Below are 19,885 nucleotides of genomic sequence, written 5' to 3' on the forward strand. Positions count from 1 at the left end.
ATACACCTGTTTATATGTAATGTGTTCATTCCCCTATTATCTACTTATATTCTATATTCATTCCTCATCTATAAAGCACAGGGAATATAATATACACCTGTTTATATGTGATGTGTTCATTCCCCTATTATCTACTTATATTCTATATTCATTCCCTATCTATAAAGCACAGGGAATATAATATACACCTGTTTACATGTGATGTGTTCATTCCCCTATTATCTACTTATATTCTATATTCATTCCCCATCTATAAAGCACAGGGAATATAATATACAGCTGTTTATATGTGATGTGTTCATTCCCCTATTATCTACTTATATTCTATATTCATTCCCCACCTATAAAGCACAGGGAATATAATATACAGCTGTTTATATGTGATGTGTTCATTCCCCTATTATCTACTTATATTCTATATTCATTCCCCACCTATAAAGCACAGGGAATATAATATACAGCTGTGTATATGTGATGTGTTCACTCCCCTATTATCTACTTATATTCTATATTCATTCCCCATCTATAAAGCACAGGGAATATAATATACACCTGTTTACATGTGATGTTTTCATTCCCCTATTATTTACTTATATTCTATATTCATTCCCCACCTATAAAGCACAGGGAATATAATATACAGCTGTTTATATGTGATGTGTTCATTCCCCTATTATCTACTTATATTCTATATTCATTCCCCATCTATAAAGCACAGGGAATATAATATACACCTGTTTATATGTGATGTGTTCATTCCCCTATTATCTACATATATTCTATATTCATTCTCCATCTATAAAGCACAGGGAATATAATATACACCTGTTTATATGTGATGTGTTCATTCCCCTATTATCTACTTATATTCTATATTCATTCCCCATCTATAAAGCACAGGGAATATAATATACACCTGTTTATATGTGATGTGTTCATTCCCCTATTATCTACTTATATTCTATATTCATTCCCTATCTATAAAGCACAGGGAATATAATATACACCTGTTTACATGTGATGTGTTCATTCCCCTATTATCTACTTATATTCTATATTCATTCCCCATCTATAAAGCACAGGGAATATAATATACAGCTGTTTATATGTGATGTGTTCATTCCCCTATTATCTACATATATTCTATATTCATTCTCCACCTATAAAGCACAGGGAATATAATATACACCTGTTTATATGTGATGTGTTCATTCCCCTATTATCTACTTATATTCTATATTCATTCCCCACCTATAAAGCACAGGGAATATAATATACAGCTGTTTATATGTGATGTGTTCATTCCCCTATTATCTACTTATATTCTATATTCATTCCCCATCTATAAAGCACAGGGAATATAATATACACCTGTTTATATGTGATGTGTTCATTCCCCTATTATCTACTTATATTCTATATTCATTCCCCATCTATAAAGCACAGGGAATATAATATACACCTGTTTATATGTGATGTGTTCATTCCCCTATTATCTACTTATATTCTATATTCATTCTCCACCTATAAAGCACAGGGAATATAATATACAGCTGTTTATATGTGATGTGTTCATTCCCCTATTATCTACTTATATTCAATATTCATTCCCCATCTATAAAGCACAGGGAATATAATATACATCTGTTTATATGTGATGTGTTCATTCCCCTATTATCTACTTATATTCTATATTCATTCCCCACCTATAAAGCACAGGGAATATAATATACACCTGTTTATATGTGATGTGTTCATTCCCCTATTATCTACTGATATTCTATATTCATTCCCCATCTATAAAGCACAGGGAATATAATATACACCTGTTTATATGTGATGTGTTCATTCCCCTATTATCTACTTATATTCTATATTCATTCCCCATCTATAAAGCACAGGGAATATAATATACACCTGTTTACATGTGATGTGTTCATTCCCCTATTATCTACTTATATTCTATATTCATTCCCCATCTATAAAGCACAGGGAATATAATATACAGCTGTTTATATGTGATGTGTTCATTCCCCTATTATCTACATATATTCTATATTCATTCTCCACCTATAAAGCACAGGGAATATAATATACACCTGTTTATATGTGATGTGTTCATTCCCCTATTATCTACTTATATTCTATATTCATTCCCCACCTATAAAGCACAGGGAATATAATATACACCTGTTTATATGTGATGTGTTCATTCCCCTATTATCTACTTATATTCTATATTCATTCTCCACCTATAAAGCACAGGGAATATAATATACACCTGTTTATATGTGATGTGTTCATTCCCCTATTATCTACTTATATTCTATATTCATTCCCCACCTATAAAGCACAGGGAATATAATATACACCTGTTTATATGTGATGTGTTCATTCCCCTATTATCTACATATATTCTATATTCATTCTCCACCTATAAAGCACAGGGAATATAATATACACCTGTTTATATGTGATGTGTTCATTCCCCTATTATCTACTTATATTCTATATTCATTCCCCATCTATAAAGCACAGGGAATATAATATACACCTGTTGTTTATATGTGATGTGTTCATTCCCCTATTATCTACTTATATTCTATATTCATTCCCCATCTATAAAGCACAGGGAATATAATATACACCTGTTTATATGTGATGTGTTCATTCCCCTATTATCTACTTATATTCTATATTCATTCCCCATCTATAAAGCACAGGGAATATAATATACAGCTGTGTATATGGGATATATGCTCATTCCCTATTATCTACTTCTACTTCATGTTCATTCCATGTCCTTGATGCACAACCTCGGTCCAAGTGAAATTGTGAACACTATGCGCGCGCAGGGCTTCATGGCCGTCAGGCCTTTAGGGGGCGGGGCTAGTTGTGTTGATGGGCGTGGTTATACTGCTGGGCGTGGTTGATTTTGATGAGGAGAATCAGTTACTTTCAGTTGACGCCGCGCGGGAGGTTGATCTGTGAAGGTGCCGGTGAGTACCCAGCACTGATCTGCCTGTATCCACACTGCGTGCACAGGGTATGTGCTCTCTATTATTCTACTGTCTTGCAGAGCATCTCACCTATAACTTTATACTATTCTACAGTCCTGCAGAGCATCTCACCTACATCTGTATACTGTACTGCAGAGCATCTCACCTATAACTATACTAGCCTACAGTCCTGCAGAGCAACTCACCTATAACAATACTATTCTGCAGTCCTACAGAGCATCTCACCTACAATTGTATACTGTCCTGCAGAGCATCTTACCTATAACTATACTAGGCTACAGTACTGCAGAGCATCTCACCTATAACTATACTAGCCTACAGTCCTGCAGAGCATCTCACCTATAACTTTATACTATTCTACTGTCCTGCTGAGCATCTCACCTATAACTTTATACTATTCTACAGTCCTGCAGAGCATCTCACCTATAACTTTATTATTTTACAGTCCTGCAGAGCATCTCAGCCATTACTCTATACTATTTTACAATCCTACAGCGCATCTCTCACCCATAACTGTACTATTTTACAGTCTAGCAGAGCATCTCAGCTATATCTATACTACTCTACTGTTATGCAGAGTATCTCACCTATAACTTTATACTGTTCTACAATCCTGCAGAGTATCTCTCACCCATAACTATTTTACAGTGCTGCAGAGCATCTCACCTATATATATATCTATTCTACTGTCCTGCAGAGTACCTCACATATAAAAGTATTTGCTTGTCCTGCTGAACATCTCACACAACTCTATCATTTCCCTGTCCTGAAGAACCTCTCACCCATAACTCTATACTATTCTAATATCTTGCAGAGCATCTCACCTAGAAATTTGTATTATTCGACTGTCCTGCAGAGCATCTCACATATAACGCTATAATATTCTATTGTGTTGCAGAACATCTCAGTATACTAATATTGTGCTTTGAATAGCCTGTCGTAATATGGGGATTGTATGCATTTAGAATTGCTGCAGAGCATCTCACAGATCAATGTACTCTGCAGCACTGTGCACATGAAGGATCTGCTGCAGAGCATCGCTCAGTATATCAAGTGGCAGCTGCAAGTGAGAGGGTTGCCTCTGGCCGTAGTCGGTGGCCTCCAGTGGCCGTGGTGTCCCAGGCTGTGAGAGGGTTTCATGCCCTTGTAGTCGTAGAGAGTAGGGGTCAGCCAGGACCACCTGATTCCAGGCAGTACAAAGCATGGCAGCTCCAGCCGCTCAGTATGACGACACCTGTAACCCGACAGTATCTGCTGTACTGCCACAACGCGGAGCGGGGTCCGTTCTCACCCCCTCCGGATGTAAGATCTACCCGAGCTCCATCATCACTGCTCCCAGATGTACGACGCCGCTGTCTGCACCCACCGCCACTGTGCTCTGCTGCTGTGGCGCCTCATTCCAGACCTCCTGACCATTACCCAGCACAGGAGCGGCCGGACACACCGGCACCTTCAGGACCTCCTGACCATTACCCAGCACAGGATGGGCCGGACACACCGGCACCTTCAGGACCTCCTGGCCATTACCCAGCACAGGAGCGGCCGGACACACCGGCACCTTCAGGACCTCCTGGCCATTACCCAGCACAGGAGCGGCCGGACACACCGGCACCTTCAGGACCTCCTGGCCATTACCCAGCACAGGAGCGGCCGGACACACCGGCACCTTCAGGACCTCCTGGCCATTACCCAGCACAGGACCGGCCAGACACACCCGCACCTTCAGGACCCCCTGGCCATTACCCAGCACAGGACCGGCCGGACACACCGTCACCTTCAGGACCTCCTGGCCATTACCCAGCACAGGACCGGCCAGACACACCCGCACCTTCAGGACCCCCTGGCCATTACCCAGCACAGGACCGGCCGGACACACCGGCACCTTCAGGACCTCCTGGCCATTACCCAGCACAGGAGCGGCCGGACACACCGGCACCTTCAGGACCTCCTGGCCATTACCCAGCACAGGACCGGCCGGACACACCGGCACCTTCAGGACCTCCTGACCATTACCCAGCACAGGACCGGCCGGACACACCGTCACCTTCAGGACCTCCTGGCCATTACCCAGCACAGGACCGGCCGGACACACTGGCACCTTCAGGACCTCCTGGCCATTACCCAGCACAGGACCGGCCGGACACACCGGCACCTTCAGGACCTCCTGGCCATTACCCAGCACAGGAGCGGCCGGACACACCGGCACCTTCAGGACCTCCTGGCCATTACACAGCACAGGACCGGCCGGACACACCGGCACCTTCAGGACCTCCTGGCCATTACACAGCACAGGACCGGACGGACACACCGGCACCTTCAGGACCTCCTGACCATTACCCAGCACAGGACCGGCCGGACACACCGGGACCTTCAGGACCTCCTGACCATTACTCAGCACAGGACCGGCCGGACACACCGGGACCTTCAGGACCTCCTGACCATTACCCAGCACAGGACCGGCCGGACACACCGGCACCTTCAGGACCTCCCGGCCATTACCCAGCACAGGAGCGGCCGGACACACCGGCACCTTCAGGACCTCCTGGCCATTACCCAGCACAGGACCGGCCGGACACACCGGCACCTTCAGGACCTCCTGACCATTACCCAGCACAGGACCGGCCGGACACACCGGTACCTTCAGGACCTCCTGACCATTACCCAGCACAGGAGCGGCCGGACACACCGGCACCTTCAGGACCTCCTGGCCATTACACAGCACAGGACCGGACGGACACACCGGCACCTTCAGGACCTCCTGGCCATTACCCAGCACAGGACCAGCCGGACACACCGGCACCTTCAGGACCGCCTTTACTCTTGAGACTAAACCTTCAGCAAGTTGTCCTGTGCAGTGCTGCCAGTGACAGCTGAGTCTCTGTGTTCTCTTGCAGGTTCTGGATGTTGTGGTGCCATCATGGCGTGCTTCCGATCAGCAGATGTGCGGCAGTTACTACACAACAAGTTTGTCATTGTCCTCGGAGACTCCAGTAAGTGACCTCTTCCTGTAGGTACTGTGTGTATATATATCAGTCTGTATCCCCCACATGTGACAAACAGTCCCCCCCCCACCAGTAGTCAGATCAGAACTGTCTCCTCCTTCTTAGATTGATGATGGCTGGCTCTGGTCCCCCCAATAGTCAGCTCAGAGCCAGCTACTCATGGTTATAATGGCTCCGGCTCATGTCTGACCAGTTCTCTCCCCAGTAGTTGGGTCAGAGCCAGCTGATACTTCTCATGATGATGGTTCTGGGTTTGTGTCAGGTCAGAGCCACCTTCACATAGTGAAGCGTCAGGCTCATGTCTGAACAGTTCTACCCACCATCTTCCTCAATAGTCAGATCAGAGCCGACTTCTATTTGTCATGGTTATGATGGGTCCAGACTAATGTCTGAGCAGTCTCCCTCAGTAGTCGGAACAGAGCCAACAACTCCTTCTCATGGTGATAATGGTTCCAGGTTCTTGTCTGAGCAGGTTTCCACCCAGTAATTAGGTGGAAGCGATCTGCTTCTTATGGTGTTGATGGCTCTAGGTTCACGACGTCTGAGCTGTTCTTTTCTAGTAGTCCGATCAGACAGAGCCAACTGCTCCTACTATAGGTGATGCAAAAAAAAGGAGCATGGACCACACCTCCAAAAATCATACATTTCATATATAATATATAACTGAACATGAGGTTCTTACAGTCTGATCAGAATGTTAAACGAAGAACCTCATGTTCAGTTATATATATTTTTGCCGAGAGGCATTAGATGAAATGTATGATTTTTGGAGGTCCGGTCCATGCTCCTTTTTTTTGTATTGCATGTTCTTTCCCCTTTCTTGGACCAGCGCTCCTCCCATTTGGCACATGCGATTTTAATTAGCAGGAGACTGCAAAGAGGGTCTAGCCTATTTTTGCTCTCACTTGAGAGCTTCAGGAAGGTGACAATGCTCCTTTCATGTGGGTTGGTGCAGTGTGTCGGCCATTGTTGCTGTGGTTTTGTGCTTGTGGGGCGCCGCGGCCTGGAGTCATGGGTGCTGTGAGGCACCAGGCCGCCCGCCCTGCTGGTGCATTGTCGCTACGGCGGTGGTTGGCGTACGGCGCTGCTCCCTATCAGGCAGGAAATGTTAGGACCCACTAAGAGGTTTGCCGTGACGTGGCAGTGGGCTTCATACAGTCTGATCAGAATGTTAAACCAAGAACCTCATGTTCAGTTATATTCACACTGCTCAAAAAAATAAAGGGAACACTCAAATAACACATCCTAGATCTGAATGAATGAAATATTCTCATTGAATACTTTGTTCTGTGCAAAGTTGAATGTGCTGACAACAAAACCACACAAAAATCATCAATGGAAATCAAATTTATTAACCAATGGAGGCCTGGATTTGGAGTCACTCCCAAAATTAAAGTGGAAAAACACACTACAGGCTGATCCAACTTTGATGTAATGTCCTTAAAACAAGTCAAAATGAGGCTCAGTATTGTGTGTGGCCTCCACGTGCCTGTATGACCTCCCTACAACGCCTGGACATGCTCCTGATGAGGTTGCAGATGGTCTCCTGTGGGACCAGACCTGGACTAAAGCATCCGCCAACTCCTGGACAGTCTGTGGTGCAACGCGACGTTGGTGGATAGAGCGAGACATGATGTCCCAGATGTGCTCAATCGGATTCAGGTCTGGGGAACGGGCGGGACAGTCCATAGCTTCAATGCCTTCATCTTGCAGGAACTGCTGACACACTCCAGCCACATGAGGTCTGGCATTGTCCTGCATTAGGAGGAACCCAGGGCCAACCGCACCAGCATATGGTCTCACAAGGGGTCTGAGGATCTCATCTCGGTACCTAATGGCAGTCAGGCTACCTCTGGCAAGCACATGGAGGGCTGTGCGACCTTCCAAAGAAATGCCACCCCACACCATTACTGACCCACTGCCAAACCAGTCATGCTGAAGGATGTTGCAGGCAGCAGATCGCTCTCCACGGCGTCCTCAAACTCTGTCACATGTGCTCAGTTTGAACCTGCTTTCATCTGTGAAGAGCACAGGGCGCCAATGGCGACTTTGCCAGTCCTGGTGTTCTATGGCAAATGCCAAGCGTCCTGCACTGTGTTGGGCTGTGAGCACAACCCCCGTCGGTGGACGTCGGGCCCTCATACCACCCTCATGGAGTCGGTTTCTAAGGCTGAGTTCACACGATGCTTATTTAATGCTTTTCCGCGGCGTTTTTGCAGTTGCGGAAACGCATTAAAAACGCATGGTAGAAGGGCAGCAATGTTCCCCAATGGAAATCCGCATGTGCTGTGCCCATGATGCGGATTTTTCCGCGGCGTAAACGCTGCGGTCAAAAATCCGCAGCATGTCAATTAATTTTGCGGAAACGCTGCTTTTTTGCCGCCATTGACTTGCATTAGACCGCATGGAATCCGCATCACTACATGTTGATGCGCTTTTCATGCGGTCTAATGTGCGGATGGTACCTGGGTGTGGAGGAGAGGACTCTCATCCAGACCCAGGTAACATTAAAAAAAAAAGAATAAAATAAAAAATATATATACTCACCTTCTGACGGCCGGCGCAGCGCTCCTGCTTGGTTCCCGGCACTTCGGGGTTGAATGAAGAAGGACCTTCGCTGACGTCAGAGTCATGTGACGGGTCACGTGACGCTGACGTCGGCAGGTCCTAAAGTCTTCACTGCCGGCAGCCGGGACCGAGCGAAGCAGGACACCGGGGGCCTTCAGAGGGTAAAGTATATATTTATTTTTTGACATTCACACACTATATAAATCCATGCCGGTTGCATGGATTTATATAGTGTGAAGTTGACAGGCACTTTCCAAGTGATGCTAAAATCGCTTGGGAAGCGCTTGTCAACCCGCATGCGGAAATGAAAGTGAAGACCGCTTCATTTCTGCATGTCCCTGGCAGGAAACCGCATGTACAATCCGCATGCGTTTTTTCCTGCCAGGGAGATGCAGAACTGCTCAGGAAAAAATCCTGAGCATTTCTGCATCGTGTGCACATACCCTAACAGTTTGTGCAGACACATGCACATTTGTGGCCTGCTGGAGGTCATTTTGCAGGGCTCTGGCAGTTCTCCTCCTGTTCCTCCTTGCACAATGGCGGAGGTAGCGGTCTTGCTGCTGGGTTGTTACCTTCCTACGGCCCCCTCCATGTCTCCTGGTGTACTGGCCTGTCTCCTGGTAGCGCCTCCAGCCTCTGGACACTACGCTGACACAGCAAACCTTCTTGCCACAGCTCGCATTCATGTGCCATCCTGGATGAGCTGCACTACCTGAGCAACCTCTGTGGGTTGTAGAGTCCATCTCATGCTACCATGTGTGTGAAAGCACAAACAACATTCAAAAGTGACCAAAGCATCAGCCAGAAAGCATTGGTACGGAGATGTGGTCTGTGGTCCCCACCTGCAGAACCACTCCTTTATTGAGTGTCTTGATAATTGACAATAATTTCCATCTATTGTCTATTCCATTTGCACAACAGCATGTGAAATTGATTGTCAATCAGTGTTGCTTTCTAAGTGGACAGTTTGATTTCACAGAAGTTTTATTTACCTCGAGTTATATTCTGTTGTTTGTGTTCCCTTTATTTATTTGAGCAGTGTACGTTTGCCGAGAGGCATTAGATCAAATGTATGATTTTTTGGAGGTGCAGTCCATGCTCCTTTCTTTTGCCCTACTATAGGTTATGATGGCTCCATTCCTGCTTCTGTGCATTTCTCCCTCCAGTAGTCAGGTCAGAGCCGGCTGCCACTTTACATGGTTATGATGGCTTTGGGCTTGTGACGCGCCCCCTGGGCCGTGTTGAGGGGAAACCCGGAGCCGGATCTGGATAGGGGTAGTAGTCCTTGTGGCGGTGACCCGGTCCGTGCCCAGGGTGTCAAACTCAGTGTGTGGCAGTCTTGATAGGTGTTATTTGAGTGTCGACTACGCCACCCGTTGATTTGCAGCTATGGAGCTGCCGCTGCAGGGCAGACCGCTGAGGCCGGTGTAGAATTGTGCAGCGTGATAGTATAACCCCCAACGGGAGGGGTATGGCCTCAGGGCAGCCGACGTGGAAGATGGGGGTAGCAGGAACCACTCAGAGACGGTGCGGTGTAATTCAGGGTCTTTACTGGTAACAACGATAGACCCTCCCGGAGTACTTGCTAGCGAACGGGGCCTGGTCAGTCCTTGAGCAGATGGGATCTCCCCTGGCCAGGCGGAGTTGTAGGCCTCCCAAACTGACTGTACTCTTCTGGCTACCTTGCTAGAAGCGGATATAAGTAGCCCACGTCCCTGAGTGTGCCGTGTGGTGCTCACCCGTATGGCCGGTGACTCGGGGCCTTCTAATGGCTTCCGCTCCACGATGGCGGTGCTGGTCCCACGCGTGTGACCTTGCCTTCGGGTTTCTGGGCCTGAGGACCTGAAATCCCCTGCCGGTCGGCTTCTGCTGCTGGGTAAGAGTTAGTCCCCACAGCCTCGGACGCCGGGTCCGGTAAGAAAGCTTCTCAGTCAGGGCGAGCTCTGCAGCTGCCAGCCCCTGACTCGTAGTAGTATTGCTCCCACTGAGCTTCTGCTGTTTCTTCCTATGACTGTTTCTCGTCTCTACTCTCCTTGACTCCTAACCCTGCCTCAGCCCCGGGTTTATATAGGGGAAGTTCTTCCCCTCCCAAGACTGGGCAGGAGGTGTGGCATGCACAGGATCCCTGACCAAAGGACCTCCCACCTGCTCTCAGACATAACATTACATTACTGTGGAAACCAGACCCCTGGGGTGCCACACTTGTGTCTGTGCATTTCTCCCCCCAGTAGTCAGATCAGAGCCAGCAGCTCCTTCTCATGGTGATGATGACTTTGGGCTCATGTCTGTGCAATTCTCCCCTCATTAATCAGGTCAGATCCAGCTGTTCTTTCTTGCTATGTTAATGGCTGCAGAACACAACCTAGTAGCCAGGTCAGGGCCCATTTCTCATGGTCATGATGTCTGGGCTTGTGTCTGAGCAGTTTTCCCCCAATTGTCATGTCAGAGTTGGCTGTTTCTTCTCATGGTAATGATGGGTCACGGCTCATGTTTGAGCATTTTTTCCCTTAGTAGTCAGGTCAGAGCCGGCAGCTCCTTCTCCTGGTAGTGGCGGTGCCAATCTATTGCCTCAGCAGTTGTTCCCCAGTAGACAGCTCAGTTCTAGCTGCTCTTCCTCATGGTGACATTGGCTCCCTTTTGAGCAGTTCTTCCTCAGCAGTCAGATCTGAGCCCTCTAATTCTTCTGGTAGTGTTAATTGCTTCTCATGGTGAAGGCATCAGGCTCATGTTTGAGTAGTTCCACCCTCCCCACAGTAGTCAGGTTAGAGCTGGATGCTATTTCTCAAGGTTGTGATGGCTCTTGGCTTGGGTTTGAGCAGTTCTCCTCTCAGTAGTCAGGTCAGTGCTAGCAGCTTCTTCTCGTCATGATGGCTCTGAGTTTGTGTCTGAGCAATTCTTCCTGAGTAGTCCGGTCAAACCCAACTTCTGTTTCTCATGGTTATGTTGGTACCCTGCTTGTATCTGAGCAGTTCTCCCCCCAATAGTCAGGATTGAGCCGGATGCTCTTTTTCATTATGAAGTCTCTGGCTCTGAACATTTCTTCCCCCATTAGTCATGTCAGAATCGGCTACTTCTTTCCATAATGATAATGGCCCTGAAGGGAATGTCTGACGAGTGATGTGTACCTCCATGGGCAACACTAGAACTTTTACTCCCGTCAGAGACTGAAGTGAAATTCCTGGCGTACGGAACGCCTCAGCCATTCATGAATTAGACGAGCTGTGGCATCAGGCCATCACTGCCCCATCCCGTCCAGCTCTGCCAGTTTCTGCAGTGACAATGCCAAAAATTGCAACAAAAGTTTGCTTTTTTTTATTATCCCCCCCACCAAGCTTTTACACCAATTTTTGGCGTAAAAGCTTTGATGCATTGTAGTCAATAGATCTAGGCTCACGTCTGAGCAGTCAGGTCAGAGCCAGCCACTCCTCTCAGCGATGGTGACTCCAAGCATGTGTCTGAGCTTTTTTCCCTCTAGTAGTCAAGTCAGAGCTGGCTGCTATTTCTTAAAGTTATGGTGGCTCCGGTCTGGTGTCTAAGCAGTTTTTCCTAGTAGTTGGGTCAGAGTCGGCAGCTCCTTCTCATGGTGGTGATGGCTTAGGGTTTGCATTTGAGCCATGTGACTCTTTTGTCTTTCAGTCCAGAGATCCGTGTATAAAGACCTGGTGAAGCTGCTGCAGGATGACAAGTTGTTGTCTAAAGCTCAGATGAAACGGGAGGTAAGATCTTCAGCATGGACGCGTGCTGCACTTTCTTAGCATGCTCTGTGCTTCTAGGCTACCTGTCCTGCCCATGGTTCAACCGTTGTATTCTTCTCCACAGGGGGAGATGACTTTTGAGAAAGACTCGCTGGTAGAGGGCGGCATCCTTAGTGGAATGCAAAATGGTACCGCATACCGAGAAGTGCGCCAGTACCGGAGTGGCCACCATCTAGTTCGCTTCTACTTCATATCTCTTGTCTATTCTGCTTACCTGGAGAGCATACTGTCAGATTTCGAGAGTGGCCCCCAACCTGATGTGCTGATAGTAAACTCCTGTGTCTGGGATCTCACGAGGTGTCCATTGTGGTTCACAGTAGCCGCCATCATATTGAAGACAGATCCTCATCTTACTCATCTCTTTCAGGTATGATAACAAACATCTGGAGGCTTGCAAGACCAACCTGGACCAGCTGTTTCTGCGCCTCAAGGAGGTACTTAGCCCCGAGTGCCTCATCATATGGACCATGACCATGCCAGTTGGATGCAAGGATTACTTCCCAGAGGTAACTGCTCCATGTCTGAGCCATGGATTTGGGGAAAACCTTGTGCATGTGGATATGTCGTGCTGCGTCTGGGGCGCGTGAATATTTTTCCAGTATAACATGTTTACTACTGTGAATCTCTGTTTCCAGAATACTGCACACAACCTGCGCATCAACATCGTGGAGGGGAACTTCTTCAGCGGCACTTTAGCAGATTTCCATAAGCTGGACATGCACTATCACTTCTGTGGTGACCTGCACCTCAGGTGCCACGATGCCACCCACTGGATCCAGTTGGCACATCGGAAGTACTCCCAGATCCTCCTGTACCACATTGCAATGGCTTGGGGGGTGGAGCTGCCAAAGAGCAAGATCCCGGAATGTGCGTGATACTGCTTATCCCACATCATGTATTACCCGTACTTCACATATATTGGTTCCTGTGGTCTAGGTGCTCACAATCTAATGTTTCTATCCTGGACACGTTCTCTGTCCTTGGTAGTATATCACTGTCTACTAGACAGTCCTAAAATCTGCGCTTCTGCCATATTGAGCTCTACATATGCCAGTCCTGTAATAATTTGCTCTCTTTCCCACCCCTGTTTCAGGCTCTACTGTTCATGCAGCACCTACACACTTGGTTACATTAGGAAAAAATCCCAAGCTGCACCCCAGAACCAATAAGCGAACGCCCTGCAGTCGGGGTAAGATTTTATTACTGTTCGCTTCAAGTGAGGTAGTCATAAAACTACAATACTCTAGGCAGAGGCTTTTGTGTGGGAGCAGCTGCATCGACTTAGACCAATCATCTGTTTCTGTAGAGCCAGCTTACATGCCGGGGTACTCGACCTTTAACAAGAGGGACACTGACTCTACGTCTGGTGAGTATCACTGTCTTACACATTTTTCTTAGATGTATCAGTAACGTTATTTGTAACCTGTGCCCTGAGTACTACATTAAAGAGAAGCTCATCAACTCAGATGTTAAAGACCGAGCGCACCCCTTCTCCTGTCCATCCTTCCTGCACCACGGCTGACTCTTCTCCGTCCTGCACCATGGAGTTGTGTGCTCCTGCTCCTCTTTCTTTTCTTCTTGTAATGCAGTGTTGTCTACCTCCTCTTCTCCCTCCTGCACCACAGCATCATCTCATGCTCCTCCTCCTCCTCCTCTTCTCCTTCCTGCACCGCAGTGTTATCTCCTCCTCTTCTCCGTCCACAGATGGTGTTTTCTGTGTTTCAGCTGTATTAATCTTTGTGACCAATAGCCCGCTCCCCAGTGCAAATATAAACCTTTGCTACTTCACTTTTCCAGTTAATGACCCAGTCAGGGACCCTTGGAGAGATTTATAATCTTAGGAGGGCATCAGCCTCAGCTTCGTGATCCGCTGAGATTATGTGTGGGGAACAGTAGCTGCATCACTACTACTCCCAAAATTGCTATCAAAAGCATCACTAATCCCAGAACTAAAACCATTAGCATCATTGCATTTAGCAGCATCACCACCAGTACTGTTACTTTTACACTTTGTACCAGCATTCTCACTACCACCACCCTAAAATTACTATGGAATTTGTATAAGACCCCCTGGCCTCTCTTTCGGCCCTTTTGCCGGACCCTGCTCAGCCCTCCCCTTTAGACCCACTCGGTCGGTCCTTCCTCAGACCTTACTTCTTCTCTTCCTCCACATCCCTCGGTTGGTTCTCCTACCCTTCCTCCAATTTCTTCCATCTTCCCTCCCCGAACGCCTTGGTCAGTCATCCCTCCCTTCCTCTAGGATGCCTCGGTCGGTCAGCCATCACTCCCTCCCTCGTTTCGGACCCCTTGGTCAATATTTACTCCCTCCCCACAGACCCCTTCCCCCTCGGTCCTTCCTCTCTTCCCTCATCTCACCTCGGTCAGTCTTGCTTCCCTCCTCACGGACCTCTCTTTCTCAGTAGGTCCTCCCTCTTGACCCCTTGGTTGGTTGATCCTTCCGATAATACTTCTTGTCCTCCTCCAGGTCCTGCCTTCACCCACCTTCCTTGTGCTGAAAGTAAGTTCCTCCTCCCCACCAAGGCACCACCCATGAACTTCAGCAACTTTCCCTCCCGTGCGCCATAGCCACAAGAAGACTGGAATATGAAAATCACGACAAGGAGGAGACTGAAGCCAAGGAGGTGTGGACCCACCCGTATGCGCATCCTCCAGAGTATCAGCCCAGGATCTACTAATCTCAGCTGACTCATTTTTGGGCCCTGCATTGTGAGAGTCTGACTCCAGTTATTTGCACTATACTGCTGATTTTTGTTTTTTGGACTTGTTTATTGTACTGAAGTTCTGAGAAGAATTCCTATAAACTGTTGTTTAAATATTTACGCCTTGGAGGGTGTGCGTCCTGGGGCAGGAATTGCACTAGGCCATGCTTGAATAGGCCATGTGTTTTGTTTTTTTCGCACTATTCTGTCATGATGTTGTTGGTGAAATTGAATAACACCCCACCACCCTGGAGGTTGTCACCTCTGTCCTGTGTTGTGAAGTATCTGCACTATGAAAATAGTATTAACCCACTCCCACCCAGGCTGCTGTAGAATAGCTGTTTACTCTATTTTGCACTTTTGCATCAGATGTTTTGTTACATTTTAATTTTCTGTGTTTGGTCAGTAATATGTGTAGTCAGTGGAGAAAATGGCAGACCCTACCCCAGTTCTGTGTGAAATATATACTGAGGTACAAGTCTTTGTGTATGAAGGGACTGAGCCAAGGGTGTAATCTAAAGTTGTTTTTTCTGTTTGTTTTTTTAGTACTTTTCCTGTTATTGTTAACATTGGATATTTTTCCTTTTTTGGAATAAAGTTTCTCCAGACGAGTCAGAAAAGTCAGTGTTCTTATCTTAATTTATAATTCTTTCCTGGGATCGAACCACAGATTCCAGCCACTGAAAGTAATCATCAGGTTTCTCTGATCTCATGTATTCCTACAATCTCATGTTCTGCCATGCTTCATCCTGTGCACCATGGTTCGCCATGCAAGGAACCCAGTATAGACGAACACAACAGATCCACAAAAGGAGGAGTTTTTGGTAAGTTGTGCATTCATTTTTTTCCCCTCAACCATGACCATACCAGAAGAGAAGACTGGGCATGAAACCTATAGGTAGAAAAAAAGGAAGGTCCTCCCCAAACAAGTTAGTGGTTTCCTGCCGTAGGTGGGAGACCTGTAGGTCCCAGGTTGTCCTCTGTGAGGAATGAAAGGTAATTTCTTCCTTTTCTTTTTCTCTGGAGTGGGAACCCTTTTTTTGTTTTTGCTTTTCCTTCAAAGCTGGAGTCCTGGAAATAATTACGTAAGGGTGGTCTTCAGGCATTATCCATCCTCTACTGAGTCCCTCCTGCCAGACATCACTTCCACCAGCCTCACTCACTTTGGCTGGTGCAATTGGAATTTTGGATGATTGCCCATCGGAGTCCGGTCAAAGGGTCTTTTTCTGAGGTCAAGCGCTGCTCTTCAGTGCGAGATTAAGGCCATTCATGCATCATTTACAGCATTAAAGATGACGTGTAGCATGGTGCTGGAAAGGAGGAGAGACTGAACTTCTAGGTACTCCCCTCTGGCAACATGGGGGAGCAGGGTTCTGGAAGTACAATAGATGATGAGCAGGGGATCCTCAGCTCCATGTGTCCTCGAAATATTTATTATGAAGTAGACTATGGGAGAGGTGGGTTACACCTCAAACTGCTCGTTTGCCTGATTTAAGATAGATAGTCCTTTCGAAGCATCGAGATCTTATGCCACTGACCCTCCATCTTAATCAGTATGCAATACAGGTCCTTGTGAGCGTTCATGGCTTTCGTTTTATTGATTTTCTAATCTGTCTCCACCTGTTCTTTTTGCATTGATTATTATAGAAGAAAAGACCCAGAAAAACGAATAAACTAATAGGTAGTGCCCCTTATGTAAATCTGTCTCCATCCTGCTCCAAATAATTGTGTATTGAAATAACAGTTTTAGAGGAATCCTCAGCTTTTCCAAGGGTTGTTAAGAAATTACTAAGACAAGAAGTCTGTAATTCCCTCAAAGGGAAAGCAATTTATAGGAGTCATTGTTAGGCGTCGGTCTGGTGCTGGATTCAAATTGGGTCGAGGACCTTCTATGGTCTCCCATTTCAGTCCAGCAAGGGCTGATGCTGCTCAGCATCGCCGTCAGCCCCAACTCCTAGCTGGTCCGCAAGCACGGTTTGTCTCCCAGGTAGTTGTGCCTAGCAATGTTAAGCCTGGGTTACAGAGGGAGACAGGGCTTGCGAAATCTAAGTCCAGGATTTGCCGCACTGAGCATGTCCGTGACCTGGCGGATCATGATTGGTGGGTTGGCACCCACCTGACCCGGTGACCTGGCACCGCCTGATTGGTCACGGGTGTCGTCACCAATGGTGCGACAGTGGGGCAGGGCTTAATCTTTAAAAGGCCCGCCCACAAACATGGCGGCGCGCTCAGATCATTTGAGCTAGCTGTTTGTGGTGTGCACGCTTACTCCGGGCTCAAAGAGCCATAGCTTTAGCTAGGCAGGCCGGGCTCAAAGAGCCATAGCTTTAGCTAGGCAGGCCGGGCTCAAAGAGCCATAGCTTTAGTAGGCAGGTAGCTTCGCCTCGCTGACTGGCTCTAACCAGGGGGTTCGCCTTACACCCCGAGCCGCCTGTGAGCTAAATAGAGCGGGTTTGCTCAGTCCGGTAGCACGCCGGCTGAGTGCTCGAATACCCGGCGGGAATCACCCGCACGCTAGCGCCGTCTCCTATAGCGTAGCGCCTGTACCGAAGACAGGGCTACTGCTCATAGTCCGGTCACACGTCTCCCTGCGGTTCTTGGAGATTGTGTGAACCGCTTTAGCGCCAATCCCCATAGCGTAGCGCCTGTATCAAAGACAGGGCTACTGCTGTTCCCACGGACGCACTTCTCCCTGCGGTTCTTGGAGATTGTGCGTACCGTCTTACCCTTCCGTGTGCGTTAACACGAAGGGCTAAGATATTTGTTAGGTGCATCGCCGGTCGCTCTCTCCTCCGTGCAGTAAACAGAGATAGAGCGTACCGCTATACCCTGTCCGGTGTGTAGTTAACACGGAAGGGTTTATCTTTTAGTTGTCGTTTGCCTTTCCACCCGGGAAGTGTTCGGCAGCAGTCCTTTAGGCTGCATCGCGGACCCCGGGGTCGGTTGCGTTCCATTAAATAAAGTTGTCTGCAACCGCTCCCCCTAACAGTCATCTTGGCTCTTTCAATGTTGGGAAGTGTATATGTAGTGATGCGCATATTATTGAGCTGTGAAGCTGCTCATGTGAAAAGACTTTCTGGATGTTTCCAGAAATCTAAAGTATTTTCTCTTACAGCAGAGAATAAAAACACTCCTGCCCTTCCCATACATCCTGACCTGCTGACCAACATAGCAGCAGAATCTCAGCCTCATTTGCTTCATTGATCATGCTGGTTGTCCCCCTTTTCTTGTTCTTTTTCCTTATTATGTACTTTGACAAAGTCACTGGCAAAGTACTGGAGGGGAGATATGTAGCACTGAGATTGTTAGCTCCAGTAACTAAACATAGGAAAAAGGTTCCACCACATGAAGGAATAAGGGGTTAATCAGCCATCTTTAGTGCTAGGGTGATTAAACACCTGTAGAGAGGGAGGAGGTCAGAGGATAAAATCCCAACCTTTTAGAGTATTTGTGTGTAGGGAGGGCATGGAGGTGAAAGCTCTGAGCTGTTTTGTCATGTGAAGGAAAGGCAAATCTTGGTTTGTTTGTTCCTAAAGTGGGTGGTTACGCATAGCAACAAGGACTGTACCATACGTTATGTTTTGCTTTTCCTGTTAGGCCGGATAGGGCGTGTTTGTTTTAACTAACATTGCTGTAGTTTATGCAGCACTCTTAATAAACTCAGCATAAGATTTAAAGAGACAGTGTTCCTGTGTACCTCTCTGTGCAACCAAGTGAGCTGATCTACCACAATTGGTGTTAGAAGTGCGGGCAAGATCCCCAGGAAGCAAGCGTGACGGCTGTGGACAGACTGTATGTCCTGGGTGAAGGCGGCTGTGAGCATGGAACAGCGGTCAGACAAAATGGAGGAGTTGAACAAGCACCTGGTCCAAAGCCAACAGCAGCAGCAGCTGTAACAGTACTAGCAACAGAGTCGACAACAGCAGCAGCAGCAGATTGATTTACTCACAGCAACGGTTCGTAGCACGGCAGTGGCTCAGACTTCAATGTCAGCTGATGATTTCTCTGTTCTGAAGGCGGTGAGGAGAGCCTTGCAGAAGATGACCCCGGGTGATGAGATAGAGGCCTTTTTAACAGTTTTTGAAAGGGTCGCCGATAGAAACTACCGCCAGAGCAGTGGCCGGAATTCCTGACGCCACACTTAACTGGGGAGCCACAAAATGCCTACTATGATTTTACAGGATGCCAAAGAATCTGAAAAATTGAAAACAGAAATTTTGCCGCTCTTGGGGGTGATAATGTCTGTCAGGGCATAACAGGTCCACCTCTGGGTATATCACCGTGACAAACCCCCATGCTCTCAAATGTTTGATCTGCTGCACCTCATCCAAAAGTGGTTACAGCCGGAGTCCTCTACCCCAGAGCAGATGGTGGAGTGAGTTGTAATGGACCAGTTGGTGCACTCCCTTCCTAGTCCGATGCAGACTTGGGTTGCCAGGGAGATTGCCGGAACACCGATGACTTGATCGGACTGGTTGAAAGGTATCAGGTGGTCGACAGGTCTCTGGGGAGGCAACCCATTCCATACTGGGGGACGGAGGTTAAAAAGGGGGTTGGGCATCCAAAGTCCAAGGGGGTGGCAGAGGTCATGCCAAGGCCCTCATCTGGGGATGTAGTTTGATGGAGATGTCATGGCCCAAGTCCTATAGCAGCCCATTGTCCCCTGACCACTGAGAAAATGGACTGTAGCAATGGACCCTTGTGAGGGACACACTCCCTCTCCAAGTGATTCCTGGGAAGAAGGTGGGCGTCCGCTGCATTGACGGGGATGCTAAAGACTATCCTTTGGCCAGAGTGGTCATTGACACGGCCCGAGGTAC

General features: G+C 47.4%; 1 protein-coding gene across 1 annotated transcript; it reads left to right on the forward strand.

Moving 5' to 3' along the window:
* Positions 1–2,931: 2,931 nt before the first annotated feature.
* LOC141170896 (PC-esterase domain-containing protein 1A-like) lies at positions 2,932–15,028 on the forward strand. The gene is made up of 8 exons (XM_073655186.1): positions 2,932–2,999; positions 5,915–6,010; positions 12,227–12,306; positions 12,410–12,642; positions 12,713–12,851; positions 12,981–13,212; positions 13,439–13,711; positions 14,831–15,028. Exons 1-8 carry the CDS (start codon positions 2,939–2,941, stop codon positions 14,929–14,931), a joined length of 1,215 nt encoding a protein of 404 aa, XP_073511287.1. The 5' UTR covers positions 2,932–2,938; the 3' UTR covers positions 14,932–15,028.
* The last annotated feature ends 4,857 nt before the right edge of the window (positions 15,029–19,885 follow it).

This window comes from Phyllobates terribilis, unplaced genomic scaffold (genome assembly GCF_046119375.1).
Source record: "Phyllobates terribilis strain yellow unplaced genomic scaffold, ASM4611937v1 Scaffold_1__5_contigs__length_1240528914, whole genome shotgun sequence".
NCBI lineage: Eukaryota > Metazoa > Chordata > Amphibia > Anura > Dendrobatidae > Phyllobates > Phyllobates terribilis.

Bases quoted from the DNA above. Each gene is read 5' to 3' on its own strand.
- LOC141170896 (XM_073655186.1), top strand. From the start codon at position 2,939: ATGAGGAGAATCAGTTACTTTCAGTTGACGCCGCGCGGGAGGTTGATC. The intron at 6,011-12,226 runs GTAAGTGACCTC...TTTGTCTTTCAG, and splicing joins CATTGTCCTCGGAGACTCCA to TCCAGAGATCCGTGTATAAA. The intron at 12,307-12,409 runs GTAAGATCTTCA...TCTTCTCCACAG, and splicing joins AAGCTCAGATGAAACGGGAG to GGGGAGATGACTTTTGAGAA.